The 15,055-nt window shown below is 37.4% G+C and overlaps 1 protein-coding gene across 6 annotated transcripts in view; it reads right to left on the bottom strand.

Moving 5' to 3' along the window:
- Positions 1-15,055, bottom strand: part of TMEM117 (transmembrane protein 117) — a 202,338-nt gene that overhangs the window by 173,052 nt on the left and 14,231 nt on the right. For all 6 annotated transcript variants that reach the window (XM_040063079.2, XM_040063080.2, XM_040063077.2 and 3 more), the window contains exon 3: positions 2,002-2,134. In XM_040063079.2, coding sequence (XP_039919013.1) covers positions 2,002-2,134 — 133 coding nt within the window. The remainder of the gene's footprint in view (positions 1-2,001; positions 2,135-15,055) is intronic.

Here is a 15,055-nt window from a genome sequence, read left to right as displayed (position 1 = left end):
CAGAGGCTCAAAGGTCAGTTTCTCTCCACAAACACCATAACCTTCATGCAGGCAAACTCTGACCTTTATCCTGTCTCTCTGGTTTCCAGTCATTTCAGTAAGGCACTTTAAAGACATAGACAGAGCTGTTCTTTTGCACAGAAGTACAAACCATGGAGCAAATAGCATTCATAAGGATTACATTTACTCAGTAAAAAACAATGCAGTCCTTGAAACACTTCATTAAGGCAACATGGAGCAGTTGGCTTTAATGACACTTACCATAGAAACCCTCTTTTCAAAAGTACTACACATTTTTCTACCCAGACTTTGAGAGGACTGATCCAAGAGCTCTATTTTATTGATGATTTAAGTTCTGTTGTTTGAGACTGAAACTGTTTGTTCCATATCCTTTCTGGCTGGAATGGAGACCTGACATGTCTGTAATGAGCCCTCAGCCCACTGTGAAAAAAGCCATGCAATTCCACGAGCACATTATGGTGAACCTCCCAAAAGAGTCACAACAAATCCAGAGCTAGGACATAAGCTCCAGGAAAGGAGAGGCTTCAACCCACAGAAAGCAAAAGGGCACATTGTCTGACACAGCTGTTTTAGTACTAGGCTGTGCCTATTTCCATGGATGTGGGTGCTGATGGCCACACAATCTCTTCAGTGCAGATAATAGAAGCTTGTAACAGATACAGGAAGCAGGAATGTGGACAAGGACAAATGAAATCTGATTTCCAGACAGTCAGGCTTTCAAAATTCTTAATGCTTTGTCTAACAGCTAGCTGGTTTTAGTTTACGGAACATTAGAAATACCAAATATAAACCTTGACATAATACCAATAATAGCATGACTATGTAAATAGGGCAGCCAGAAACCTGCAATGCTCCTCGCGTCCTAATTATCCCACCAGTTATTGAGCACCTATTCATATTTACCACATCATTACTGTGATTGTTGCATAAAACATTCGATGAATCTGCTGCTTTACCTGCCTGGCTCAAATCGATACATTTAGTCTTCATGGCACAATCTCACAATTATCCCAGCTGGTCTGTGCCTATGTTCATTCACTGACAGTCAGTCTGCCTCCTTTTGCTTTATGTCACATTGTTTACAGGACTTTGAACGCTGCACATTTTTGTTGACACGCTAAAGATCTGTAACACACCACACCACAGCCCATTAAATAACTCATCATCCATCTGTTGGTATGGCTCTGATATTCTGGTAGGAACAAGGAATTTTATTATTTGCACTGTTCTTCAACTTAGAAATACTTTGGATTTCTTTTTCCTTGCTGGGCAGTCTTCAGATGCAGTCTTGCCTTTCACAAACAACATTGCTGTGGGTTTTTTGCCCAATGAACTCATTTTGTATATATTAGATAACTAAAAATATAATTTTTCTCAGGAAAATCAACACATGAAAGTGGTGTTAATTTTGAGATAATAGGAGAAAGCAGGTCTTAAGCCAGAAAAATAACATAAAGAGAGGTCCATTTAAAATAAATCCATATACAGTAGATGGCTCTTCATCCCTCAGCCAAACACAATTTTGCTCTGTCAGAGCACCTTACGGGTAAAAGAATTAAGAATATTCTAAACAAACTGGATCAGCAAATATTATTGTACATAATCAAAACAGAACTACACTACCCATTTAATATCCATGAGCTTCCTAAAATTTATGTTCCAATCACTTTTAACTCTGAACTTCGCACCCAAGCACAACAGTAATGCTTAATCTTGTAAACCACTCAGCCCTAACATCAAATCAAATTTGTTTAGCCCTAATTTTAAATTTAAAAAAAAGAAAGAAAAAAAGATATCATGTTCATTAGTACCATGATCTAATTGTTGCTAACATTAGTCTAGCACTTCATATCTTTATCCTCTTGGTTAATTAACCAATTAAATTACTATTCTACCTAAATTCAGAAAGCTGAGGAATAAAAAATTTACAGTAAAGTATATTCTAGAGCAAAAGAGACAGAAATAATTTCTGGAACTTACCTCATATTCCCTGCCATAATGAGGAACAGGTTATAAATGTGAGAAAATATGAAGAGGAAGAGGATGGTACTGAAGAACATTGTCATCCAAGACCCATGGTCCTCTCGAAACATTTTCAGACGGAGCAACTGACCTATGGTACAAAAATTATGAGAAGGCATATTTTAGTCAGTCAGTAAATACGTGTTTACATAGTAATAAATCAAAATAAAGTACAAAGCTGTATTTCTTCCAGTATCCAATTATTCCACTGTGTGTGAGGACAGGCTTAGCATTATGTAGACAAACTACACTTCTGTAGTTCAGCATGAACAGATATCATTGCTACAAAATTACAAATTGTAATCCAAAGGGGGGGGGGGGGGGGGGGGTGGGGGGGGGGCGAGAAGAATGCAACAATAATTTATTAATAGCAGTATTTTTAAGAGATTATGAGAAAGACCACAGGCCATAACAATGCGTTTCAAATGCTAAATAAAGGATACTGATTTGTACATAGTTTTCCTTTTTCGTGTCTAAGACAGCTTTTCATGACTAAGACAGTGTGAAGTATTGAGGTCTGTCCGGTGACAAATATTATTTGCTTCCCTAATTTAATTTGGAAATCAAATTATGAGTCTGTTTAGAATCTTGTACTGTATGTTTTTCTTAGATCTAATCACTTTAATTGTATTATATGGTATTATACTTTATTCTGCAAATACATTTTTTCAAAAAATACTGGTGTCTTCCCACTTGAAAAGAAGTTCTGCTTGTTCTCACCACTGGTGTTAGGTGAAACTTTTATGATATTTTTGCTGCAAACATAGTTTTCCTGGGCTAGCTTTTCTTCTCTGTCTTCTCTTACTTTTAGACAATTGTTTAGAGTACTGAAAACCTCACCAGTACAAGAGATGGGAATTTGTTTTTGCAAGGCTGAAAGTATCACACCAGAGCCAGGAGTGGGTAAAGGAAGACAATGGATAATTCAAGCAGCAAGGAGAAGGACAGCATCTAAAAAGGAGACAGTGCAGTCTCAAAACAGGGAGAACAGAATTAATATGAGGAGCTGGACAGGAGGTGTCAAGAGAAGTGATATGGCTGACTGAGATGTGAAATGGTCTGGGATGGAGGTGATTTCTCTGAGCTGGTTGTGGAACTACCAAGTCCACATTTAGCATTGATTAGGGCTGGACACAGAGGGAATCTAAAAAGTGGGAGAAAATAATAAAAAATTTGAAATGCTCTTTCAGGCAGACAGGAAGATCCTAGGACTGGTGTTTGCTGCTGAAGATGGAGATGCAGGTTTGGGGGTGGAAGACTTGAGGACCAGGGGCAGACATGGGCTATGGGCTGAAGAGCTAGAATGTGAGTTCTGGATTGAGCTGCTGGAGGAGGAGAGTTCTTCGACAAAGCTGAGACTTTGGAATGATGTGGGAACCATGAGGCAGGAGAAGTGACAAGTAGGTATAGGGGGGTTGAATGAAGCTCTACAATGGGACAAGAGAAACACAGGTCCACAGACCTATGCTCCAGTCCAGTGGTAGGGCAGCAACAAGGATTCTGTGAGTGAAGAAAGCTAAAGAACAGGGAAGTGCAAACACATATCTACATGCCCCAAGCCCCTCTCCTGTACTCTTCTACGCTTTCACTGCTGGAAACCATGCCAGCCCCCGGCCTAGCTAGACTGAGGATGTCCTCTAAGTCTGTCCTTCCCTAAAGAGCAAGCAGAGGCTGCTATGGCAATAGCATATTATTCTGACTCCTCTGAGAGGAGGGGCTTAATGATAAAAGATATTTCTCTTGCAGTTTGATACCTGCTCTCTGAACAGCTGCCATTGCATATGGAATATTACTGACACCTTGGATAATAAACAGTATTCGCAATATAGAGTTGTGATTTCAGGAGGTCCAGATTAATGGAGAGAAAAAATACACCCTGGAATCAAGACTTCTGTAAAACAGATGACTCCGACTTTTCCAAAACAGGTAAGAGAAAGATTTAATAAATATTCATTGCACCTGTACTCTCCAAAGCAATGTTTTTTCCATTTAGTTATTACACACTGATTAATACCTAAAAATATGTATAAATGTATAAATTCTTAAAAGAATATTCTCATAAATACTGTCTTCAGTAGGGAAATTTTTCCACTTCAACTTTCCTTCTACTGTAGCTTGTGTTTGCCATATAGGACTTCATTCACTCTCAAGCAGGGTTCATCAACATAATTTTTTAATGAAAGAAATAGTACTTTAATCACAATACTGATACATAAAATCAAAAGGAATTGGATATTAGCACAATTTTCTTACCTAACTGCATACAAATGTTGCAGGTATTACTTATTGCTCCCACTGTACCAGTATGTATAACATGCTAAATGCATGTTAAATGATCCACCTAATGCTCACATTGTTTTATATACCCTTTCATATCAATTCAGTTGAAATAAAATTGGCTTGCATCAGATGATTACCTAACAGGTAAGTTAAGTAAAAATTGAAAAGAATGGTTTTTTATAACGAAACCTAGGACTCTGTAAAATTATTTTTTAATAAAATGAGCTAAAAGATTACACTTCGAAAGCACACATATCAGAAACATTCTGGGGTGTGAATGGTCAGAAATTTGTAAAACCTATCCAGTAACTGGAATAGACTTGTACTAGATTAAAGTACAATTCCAAACAGCCCAACAAAATTCTCAGAGTAATTACAGCAAAATAAAACAGTTTGTGTAAAATTAGGGCTTTTAATACAAATAATAGCAAGCAAAAAGTAGCAAGGGGCAAAGACAGTAGATAAGGAATAATATTACACAAAATAAGCTTTTGACTCATTTTAACCTTTTTTGGGGTTTTTTTTAATGTCAGGAAAAATTAGTTGCTTATTATGAAGTTGTTAAAAATGTAAAACAAACCCTGACAGGTATGACAGAAAAGAAAATGGTTATTATGATATATTTACAATAAAAAATTATATACTTAAAAACCCCCAAATAAATGTGTTAAGTCTTAATGGACTTTTGCAAGTACAAGTTAAATACCATATGAATGACTGCCAGTGATAAACTGTGAATTAACTTTATACAAAAATCAAGATTCTCTTATCATAATGTTTCCTGGATCCACCAGACATTTCCTCAAAATGTAATTTTTGACTGGAAACAGGTCTTTTTATCTGCTCCAAGGCTTTGGAGAGCACATCAACAGCACTAGGAGAACACAAGGTAGCAGAGATTTCAGCATTTAGGGTCCTGCAACAAACCAGGCAGTAGCCAACCCATTTTTTCCAGCCCAAGAGAAAAGAACTCAATAGGCAGATACAAAAAATTGAGTCAAACAGGTCACCTTTTTAAAAACTAAAACTTTTCTAGTATCTTTAGATCCGCAGCCCATAAGACTGTTGCACTCATTAAACTGCAGAAGCAGAAACAAGAGAAACAGTAAGTTCTTACCCATGTATTTAGCATTCTTTCTTGTCTTAACTATGAGTGATGGAAACCACAAATGTCCATCATTTCCTGGGCATATTTGTAATATTCTAATACCAAGCTCTTCATTGAATCAGGTGTATTCCTTTAATTTTGGGTGCCTCAACAAGGCATGCTCTTTCTGCCCGCTTAGTGCTCAAGGTCATCTCCACCAATGACTGAAACTGTTCAACTGAAAAATTAATCACAATAAATAGGAAATGTTTTTTAACTTTGAAAACTTACTTTCATCAAAGTTTGGCAAGTCTGATTTTAGCCTGTACTAACAACATATGCACTCTATAGTGCCATGGTGCTGCTGCTCATTCCACCCCAATAGATATGTGTGTTGGCTGGCTTTACTTAAGAATACATGGACTTAGCAGCAAATGCTTCTATGTTCAGAAAAAGCAAGTTTTCTTGAAATACAGATGCAAAATTTTGGATTCGAACTGTGAAAGCAATCTAGTCATATCCTGTAGCTTGAGTTATTCTGTTGGTGCTAAGACAGTAGACAGAAAACTTGCTATTGTCTGATATTAAAAAATGTCACTGAAAATTATTACAGCGCATATCTTCTGGACATCAGGGTAGCTCCAATGGGTTCAGCACAGAGCAGGGCATGCTGTCTGTCTTCCTGCATGCAGTCAGACTGCATCCTTGATTGTATAAGGCTTTAAATTCTTCTGATGGAAGACCAGGAAATCCTGGAATAGCACCAGGGGGTCAAACCCCTTGTGTTTTCCTCTTGCTCATTAAGTTACCTCAGGAAAGGTTCTTTTCATCTCTGCACCTGTTCCCCTGTGTCTACCCTGTAAGTCACCCACTTCAATTGCAAAGCACAGTTTCAAAAATCTAGTCATATTTATGATCTCTAAGCTCTACAGCAATACAAAGAATTAAGGGGAGACAGGAAAAATATTTTAGAAAATTCAAATAGGAATCCCAAGGTAGAAATGCGGGAAGTGCCTACACAAACAGACATATTTTCTAAAGACTCTCTGAGCTCCAAATGCACCTTAGACAGTTCCATCCCCTCCAGCTACAAAACCAGCTTCATAGAGCTCAGCCCTGAGTGCAGCCCAGTAAACTGAAGGTGAGGAAGGAGATAGGGGATTTTGTTGACTGCCCTAACACAGTTACAAGGCTGCACATCCAGACTTTATCTGGCCAACCTAAAGCAAAGCAGAGCAGGTGGCACAGCTGCTTGCCTCCCTCCATTTAGACCTACCTACAGCCCTTGGCCAGAAGCTTAATAAGATCAGGAAACCGGCATTACAATTCCCTCATCCAGCCGTGGCCATAATGTTTGTGGCCAGTTTAGGTCTTATTTATACTGCCAACACAACTTGGAATCGTGTGTCTGGTGCCCTCATTTTTAAGTATTGAAAAGGAAGGCAGAGAGGTAGGAAATGCCATTTAATTCCAAGAACACACAAACTCAGCCAAAAGGATTTTAGGGAAATATAAATTTCCTATACCTATTCAAACTACTTCTAATTGAACATATAATGAGAAAATGCTACTTAACTATGTTTCACGTTTTAAAGAATTTACAGGGATCTCTTATAAATTTCAGCAGAACAATTACACAGTTTGCGTAATTTTTTTATATTCACAAAGACTATGGAGCAGGGAAAGTATAGCTACAAAGGTTGAAGTCCAGTGCTTCAATACTTTAAAAAATACATTTATAGAACAAACAATACCCACCTGTGAAATACACTGTGAGTAGAACAGATGGTTTTCTATCTACATAATTTTCTGGAAAGTCATTTGACTGCCTTTGTTGCTGAGCTTCTAGAGAAACCACCTTCCTTCCTAATTTTGTTGAGTATGGTCTAAACTAGCTTTTCGTCAGGTAACTGAGTAGACTATAAATTTGCAAAGCACAATAATGTAGTCTCTATTTAGCTTTAGAAGTCTTTATTCACTGCAGCTTCTCTTTGTTATATTTTGACCCATGTACATGAACATACCTTTGAAAAAGTCTTATTGTATTAAGCTTGACATGAAAGCAAGGCATTATATTAGAAAAAAAAAAAAAAAAACACTTGCCAACTTAATGGCTAAAGATGTTTCAATTTTTTGAATGAATCAATAACATTCTGAAAAGGTTCTTTCTTCCACTCAAAGTGTGGCCTGTACTGATGACAATTTTATTCTGTCATCCTAGCAAACAGTGTAGTGGACTCTGATCTATAAATTGCTATTTGGATGATCTTCATACAAAGCTTCTACTTGGACGGACCTCACAATTCAGCATCATTTGGAAATGTTCTATAACATACCAAATTGCAATTGGTGACAGCTCATTGTGACAGATTATTCCAGCCACTGGTTTTATTAGGGGTAAAAAAACATTGAAATTAAGATTAAGACTTTACAAGCATTAAAAACTTGCTTTGAAAAATACACTGCAGCTCTATATTCCACATATTGAATAATAGGAATTGATACAAAGGGAGCCATAATGTTAGACAAAAAGAATATTCTCTAACCCTATCAAAGCACAATCTTTTAATCCTGGGGCAAATATTTGCAGAAGAAAATTAAATTAGAAGGTCAAAAAAAGCACTTTTTCTAGCACTTTAGATTGAAAAGTTTCTGTGGCGTTCAGTAAGAGCAGAATTTCATCCTCATTTGTTTTGATGCTGTTTTCTTGATCTCGGTCACAGCTCACTGCACAGCTGCCCACATGCAAGTTGCCCCTAAGCCCCATATGGATGCTCAAGGCAATCCAAGCAATGATGGAATGAGCATGGGCAATTACTGTCCTTCTGTCACCTCCTCTGCTTTTTCCAAAGATAGATACAGACACATTAGCGGCCAAGGGACATTGCTCTCACTTAGGAGTGCACACTTTATTTCTTGCATCTATCGTACACTACAGTAAAGAGCAGAGAGGAAAGTATATAAAGCTTTGCATATAAGTTCATGAAGATCTGCTTGTGTGGGTGTTGGAGAGCAAGCTGTGTTACCTACCTGCAGTTTATTTTTTTCAGATAGAGGAGAGAGTTTGTACATTATACTATGTTCTGAATTGTTTTGCCAGTTCAAACACACTGAATTAAACTTCTAATTTTTGAATTTCAAATGCAATGTATCCAACTCAATTTTTATTTTAAAGGCTGTTGGTCTCTCTTTTCCCTTCAGGCGTACTCCGTGGACAGATGATGAATGGTACATGCATTATTCTCATCTGCAACAGAAATCCCAAGCTGGAGTGGTACTGTTATTTGCTGATTCTGGTTTGTCTTTTCACTTTATTAACAGGATTTCTAGGCAATATACTTGCACTACGACATTATGTTTACTGCATGAAGACATGGACTACCAATACCATATTTCTCTTTAATTTGGCACTGTGTGACTTCACTTGGACTCTGATGGCACCTTTTTCAGTATATTATAATATCCAGAAGTTTGCTATCTATTTCAGCCAAGCATTTTATCAGATCATAGAACTATTTTTTAGTGTTAATATCTATGGAAGTGTGTATTTCCTGACACTCATCAGTTTTGACAGATACATAGGTGCTGTTCACCCCATCAGCTCATTAACATGGTGGGACAAAGAAAAGGCCGTGTTTTGCACCGTTGGGGTATGGATCTTCATAGTGATTGCATCACTGCCTGAGATTTACTACACAGTTACAGCTAGAAGACAGCATAACATGATAAATTACCTGGATAACACTGACGAACCATTACAATTTGCCGTGCCATTCATATTCTCCAAAATTGTATTGAGATTCCTAATTCCAGTCACAGTCATTTTTACATGCTATATGTTGTCTCTCAAAGCATTACTACAATTCAGTAAACGTCAGCAAAGAAGGAACAGACTTGTTAGGCCTCTGTTACTGATTTCAGCTGCTATGATAGTGTTTGCTGTTTCTTTCATACCTTACCACGTTATGATGATGGTGGTACTAATTTACAGAATTAATTGTCAACCACCCTGTGGGAATATGAACACATTAAGTGCCATTTACAAAGTCACAGAGATCATCTGCAGCATCAACAGTTGCCTTGACCCAATCATTTTTACAATAGCAAATAAGACATTCTATCAAAGAATTAAAAGTGTAAAATGTCATCCCAAATGCCAGTACTACTGCTGCTGTCTGACAGGAAGGGTAAGGGACATCACTCTGTCCTGAGAACAATGACTTAAACACCAGTCTACAAAGACTTGCATCTCCAACTGCTCCTTTGGCTTTGCATCATCAGACCCGTCTCATATTTGGTCTCCTGTGCTATACAGATATCCCTCAAATAAGCAAGAACACACAGAAATGCAGACAAGAACACACAGAAATGCAGAGTAAAACTTAACATGACAAAAAACACTAGCAACTCCTAGCTTTACAGAACTGGCACTTTGAATATGGTTGTTAAATACCCTAATTTATTGTGAAATAATAGTTCAATCTGTATACACATGCAACATGGAATAAAAAAAATTATGAAAAGTTCTAAGTTCTCCTTTAATTCTGGGCAAGGAAAATACAGTGAGATTAAGAGCAGTGTTTAGGAGCCTCCTTACAGTTTCTGTTAATTATTTCTTCATCCGTTTGTAAGTGCTGCTGTGATTGTGATTGTGCAATTAATAATTGTCAGAATGCTTACAGCTGAACTGCTTGAGAATTTGCAGAGAGGCTTTCTACAAGTACTTCATTTTAATGCTGCTTGCACTAGAGTTCCACTGGCAGTGGAACCTCATTAACCCAGGAAAGTGCAGCACATTTCCAAAAACAAACAAACAAACAAACAATAAATAGCAAGATAAAGCCCCTGAGGATAGTCAGAGCCACAGTGAATCTGCTCATGAAATAAGCATGGATTACAGAGCTGTGCTAAGTCTTCTCCCAGGCAGCAGGGGGTCCCCCCCAAATTACAGATGTTTGTTATTAGTGCTCTGCTTCAGGGGAGCCTGTGTTCTGCCATGAACTCTGAACTCCTCAACAGGGAGAAGTCTGCACTGGAAAAGCTCTGAAATAAAAAGGTGGTTGAGCTGCAAGAAGGGTGAGAGATGCCACTACACAGAATGCTTCTTCTCTTGTTCCTTTGGGGCCGTAGCATCACAGTTTCAGTACAGTCCAAGAAAATTAGACTACAATATATTTTAGTCATTCAACCAGCACAACAGTCACCAGAACATCCACCTTCAAGAGTCATTAAATATGTGTTCTTTCATCACACTGTATGGGCAAAATAATCATGTTCTAATAATCAGCCACCTGCTGACTTGTTTTCTTGCCAAGTTCCACACATTACCTTGTTAAATATAAAAGCCCATGTATCAGTGAACCCTTTACTTTCAAAGTTACTGATGACAAAGTAGATTTTCATACACTTTGTATGGTCTTTAATTTCCACAGTTTAAATATAATTTTCTCCTTGTATATATTAGAAAATTGTTCTATTCTACATGGATATTCAATCTCTCTTTTTCTATGTTTCAATTGTATTTACTAAATATATAGATATAAAATCTAGAAAAAAAATTAATTGTCTGTAACAAGTAAATAATCTGGTCCTGATAATCTGAAACACTTTACGAGTGTTGGGATGTACTATTACACTCACAAAATCCCACAGAAAAATTGCATGCCTATGAGTATTTACCTCATTCTAAGTACTGCTTCTTTCCTTTGATATTTCTAGTGATTTCAGCTTTTCTTACTTTAAAAGAAAAATATTATTTTTTAAAATTTAATTGTCTATTGGAAACAGGCCTCCATGTCTATTTGTCTCCATTGTCTGTGTCCACAAGCTCTATAAATGTCATTCATTATCTATCAATAAAGCCATCTGTAACAGAGGTCCCAAGATGCTTACACACATAAGAGAAAAAGGAGGGAAAAAAGATAAGAAACAATCTCATGCTTCTAAAAAGATTAGTCTCAACTAACCCTGAATAACGAAGAACAGAAGGGAAAAAAGCAGATAAGGGCACTGCTACAAAACACATCTGTGCCACAGTGCCTCTGTTGGCTGTTCTCCTGGCCTGGACATCTCACACAACATGCCTTTGTCATGGGCTGAGTCTAAAAGCACTGCTTTCAGATAATCTTTAAAAACCATCCTTCCATCTCTTTCCCTAAGCTATTTCTGTTTCTCAGGATACTTAGTAGTAAATATACTCTAGTAGCTGATAAGGGTTCCAGACACTTGTTTTCCTGATTATAAATGGTTATATAATCAATTAAACACACTTTTAAAAAGCATTTTTGTTCAACCAGGCTGATATTATGCTAATGTTGCCCTGATTGAAACCAAGGGTTTTCAGCAAGGTAAAAGTTAAAAGGCACACGACATCTGTTCATATTTACTTGCTTATATTTTTACTTTGAAAAACATGGTCCTAAAATGTTTTATTATAATATTACCATGATATTACCAGAATGACATAAATAAAATTAAATGCTTATTCCATTTTGCTACAGTAAGTGAACAATAAACTAAACAGCTAAGAGCCAAAATAAACATATTCTACTATGACAAGTACATTGCAATAATGGTTTCTCACAGATCTTTGTCTGGATTAAATCTGAGGACATGGTGTCCAGGTAAATACCTATTATGAGTTCGAACACATTATAGTAGATTGTAATAATGTATTAGCCTACAAAACTGACTGCAAGATCTTGGTAGCTTTTTTTGTACCTTATTCAGATATTCTAACATCTTCATAATAAATTCAGTGAACACAGTCTATCGACTGTGGCCTGAAAGATTTGACCTTTTATGTATATGCTCAGCTGTTGTCAGAGAAACAACTTTCCCATTTACAATTGTTCATTCAGCATTGTTTTGTAAGCTGTTTTTTTAAAAAAAATTGTTAAACCAAAAATCTCTAACTTGAAGACAAATTTTGCTATAAATTTCCTCAAGTTGCTAAGGAAAGCAATCTTTATATTCTCTATTTTTCTTTGCAATACTTTAATCTCAGAGAGAAACTACTGAAATGTTTACTTATTAAGACATGAGCTTACTTTTTTAAATGAAAATGTTCAGATGTTCCTAAAAGCTTGGTTTTCTCTTCAATATACATAAATGATATCAAGGTTTTTCTTTGCCATGCCTCAGAATCACCTCACTTGGCAAAAAACTGTAACAAACAATACCACAATGCTGTTAAAATACTTCTCTATTGTACATTGCTTTCATCTGTGGAAGCAAAATCTTTTTAGGCAGGAGATAAAATATGCCTAGACTGATTTTACTGCTGGGGGATCCACAGCAGAGGCAGGTGATATGGCTAAGTCCATCATCTGCCTTGTAAAGAAATGTAGCTTCTCTGCTCCTGCTTTGGAGTGACATCCAGGACCCTGAGTGGCCAAGTGTCCCTCTGCTCTGCCTGGAGCCTGCAGTCAAGAGCTAATGGGATGTGCTGGCCTCCTGCAGTGACCTAACAAACCTACAGTTCTCCCAAGTTCTCCTTCCAGGACTTCTCCCAGCTTGGCACTTACCAGCTCGGTCCCTTCCACTTCACATGAGTCAGCATAGATGGGGCTTCCTCCAGCTGGGAAAGGTGAACCCTAATCAGGGAGCACTGCAGTTCTCAGCTTTTGCAGTCTAAGGTAAAACGCAGCCTAATGTCGCAAAAGGTAACAGTCAAGGTCTCAGCTACTGACCCAGCTCAAAAACTGATGTCCTCGTGGGGAACATTGTGTGCTAAGACAAAGGGAGCTCAGGCTCTCTGGTTTCCCACCAGTTCAGCCAACACTGGTCAGAAGACTGATGTGCATAGCCAGATGTCTTTCCACTGGCCCTCTTGTGCAGCCTGTCTCACCTGATTTTGGTGGTCTCAAGGGCCTTATCTGAACTAGAGACTGCAGGCAAGTACACACAGGTGAAATACCTAGCACTCTGCCTTCCTTAGAGAAAGAAATGCCATTTTAGAAATGGCACATAGCCTTTAAAGATTTCTTGCTATTTCTCAAAGAAGAAAAGAATGGAATTGTTCAAAAGAATGCACATTCATCTCTTAATACCAAAACAAGAACAGGAGGATGGGCTTTTGCTGCTGCAAGGAAAGAGCTGACATTTTCTTTTCTTATGGATTACCCAAAGGCAAGGAAGAGGCAGGTGGTGATGGTCAGTGCCATCTGCCATATCAAATATGGTAGGGGGGGTCCTGAAGGCACCCCATCTCTGCTTTACATTAATGTCATTGCTATTATCTAGAAGCAATACTTCAGGCTGCTGATTTGGAAGAGTTGTAAAATGCAGACAATGCAGGAATACTTAAAGCTATGCCAGAATTACTGTGTAGGAAGACTTAATTCTGAATTTTTCTGCACCTCTCAATTTCCATTACAGAGATTTAGCCAATAATTTTAATTTTAAACTTTACTATTACTGATGTTGTTACTTCAGGTTTAGACAGTTGTGCTGATGCAGATAAAAGAAAACCTGTAAAAATAGATATTGATTTCCTGTAATGTTTAAAGCATTTCTTTAGCGAGGAAGTAACTGAAAACCCTGCATTAGCAACAGAAAATGCTAACGCATTTGTTCTTGAGGTGTAGATTTTTTAATTCTATGTGACTCAATCCCAGGTTACAAAACTAATGTGAAAAAATAGTTCTCTTTTTAAAAGGCTTCATGGCATTAAAAAAATAGTTAAAGGGCATGTAAGTACTTAATTATATTTTTGAACTCTTTATTCTTTTAGAATTTTTAGTATTTTTAAGAAACCTGGAGTTTTGACTGCCAAACCTATGTAAGCAATTTTATGATCCTCCTTATTTTTTGAGTTTTAGAGCTAAAATGTTTTATCACCATATATGTCATGCCTCCAGAAACTACATTTGCCTTCTCTGAATTCTTTCGAATCCAAACTTCATAGCAGATAAAAGAAATGTAGCAATACTTTTAGCCTGTATAATGCTGATGCTGAACTCTGAAAGTAAGTGATAAAATCTCTGTTCTTCAATACCAGTTTAATGATGCTCTGCAGCAACTTGTCAAAATAATCAGGGTTTTTTTCTATACTGTGTGCTCTTTTCTCCTGAAGCTAATTCAGAAGCTTATTTTTAATAGCAAATAGATTTGCTTACAATGTATCTACTACAGAGGCCTTTAAAATAAACATTTATAAAGAATTTTGAGTCAGAAAATGAAGCAGATTAATCCTGAGGTTTATTTTTTGTCTTTAACAAATATTTGCAACTCTGCTGTCTATTATGGAGATTGTGACTGGATCTCACATTGGACAAACAGGCACCCCAGAGGTTACTGAGCATGTCTGTGTTTCCAGCGCAAAACAAAGTGGAGAACTGGTTTTGTGGCACCAAGAGGAAGCACATTCCAGTGACAAAAATGACGCTCTAGAGCTCACAGTGGAATACAGGGGTGTGCACATAGACCTGAGCCTTTCCAGACTTGGTGAAAACTGGTTTTTTGTAAGCTGTAAACTCAACTGGCACCTGTATGTGCATCCACATCAACACTTGTCTGAGCACCAAAAAGGGATATACAATCAGTTAATCCATGTCATCCAGTTAATAATGTCAGAAGGAGTATGTGCTGCAATCTGCACAGACCTTACATGGGAAGCTGACCATTATTCTGCCAGACTTGGAC

The sequence above is a fragment of the Hirundo rustica genome, chromosome 4 (assembly GCF_015227805.2).
Source record: "Hirundo rustica isolate bHirRus1 chromosome 4, bHirRus1.pri.v3, whole genome shotgun sequence".
Taxonomy (NCBI): domain Eukaryota; kingdom Metazoa; phylum Chordata; class Aves; order Passeriformes; family Hirundinidae; genus Hirundo; species Hirundo rustica.
This window is presented reverse-complemented; position numbering and strand designations above follow the sequence as displayed.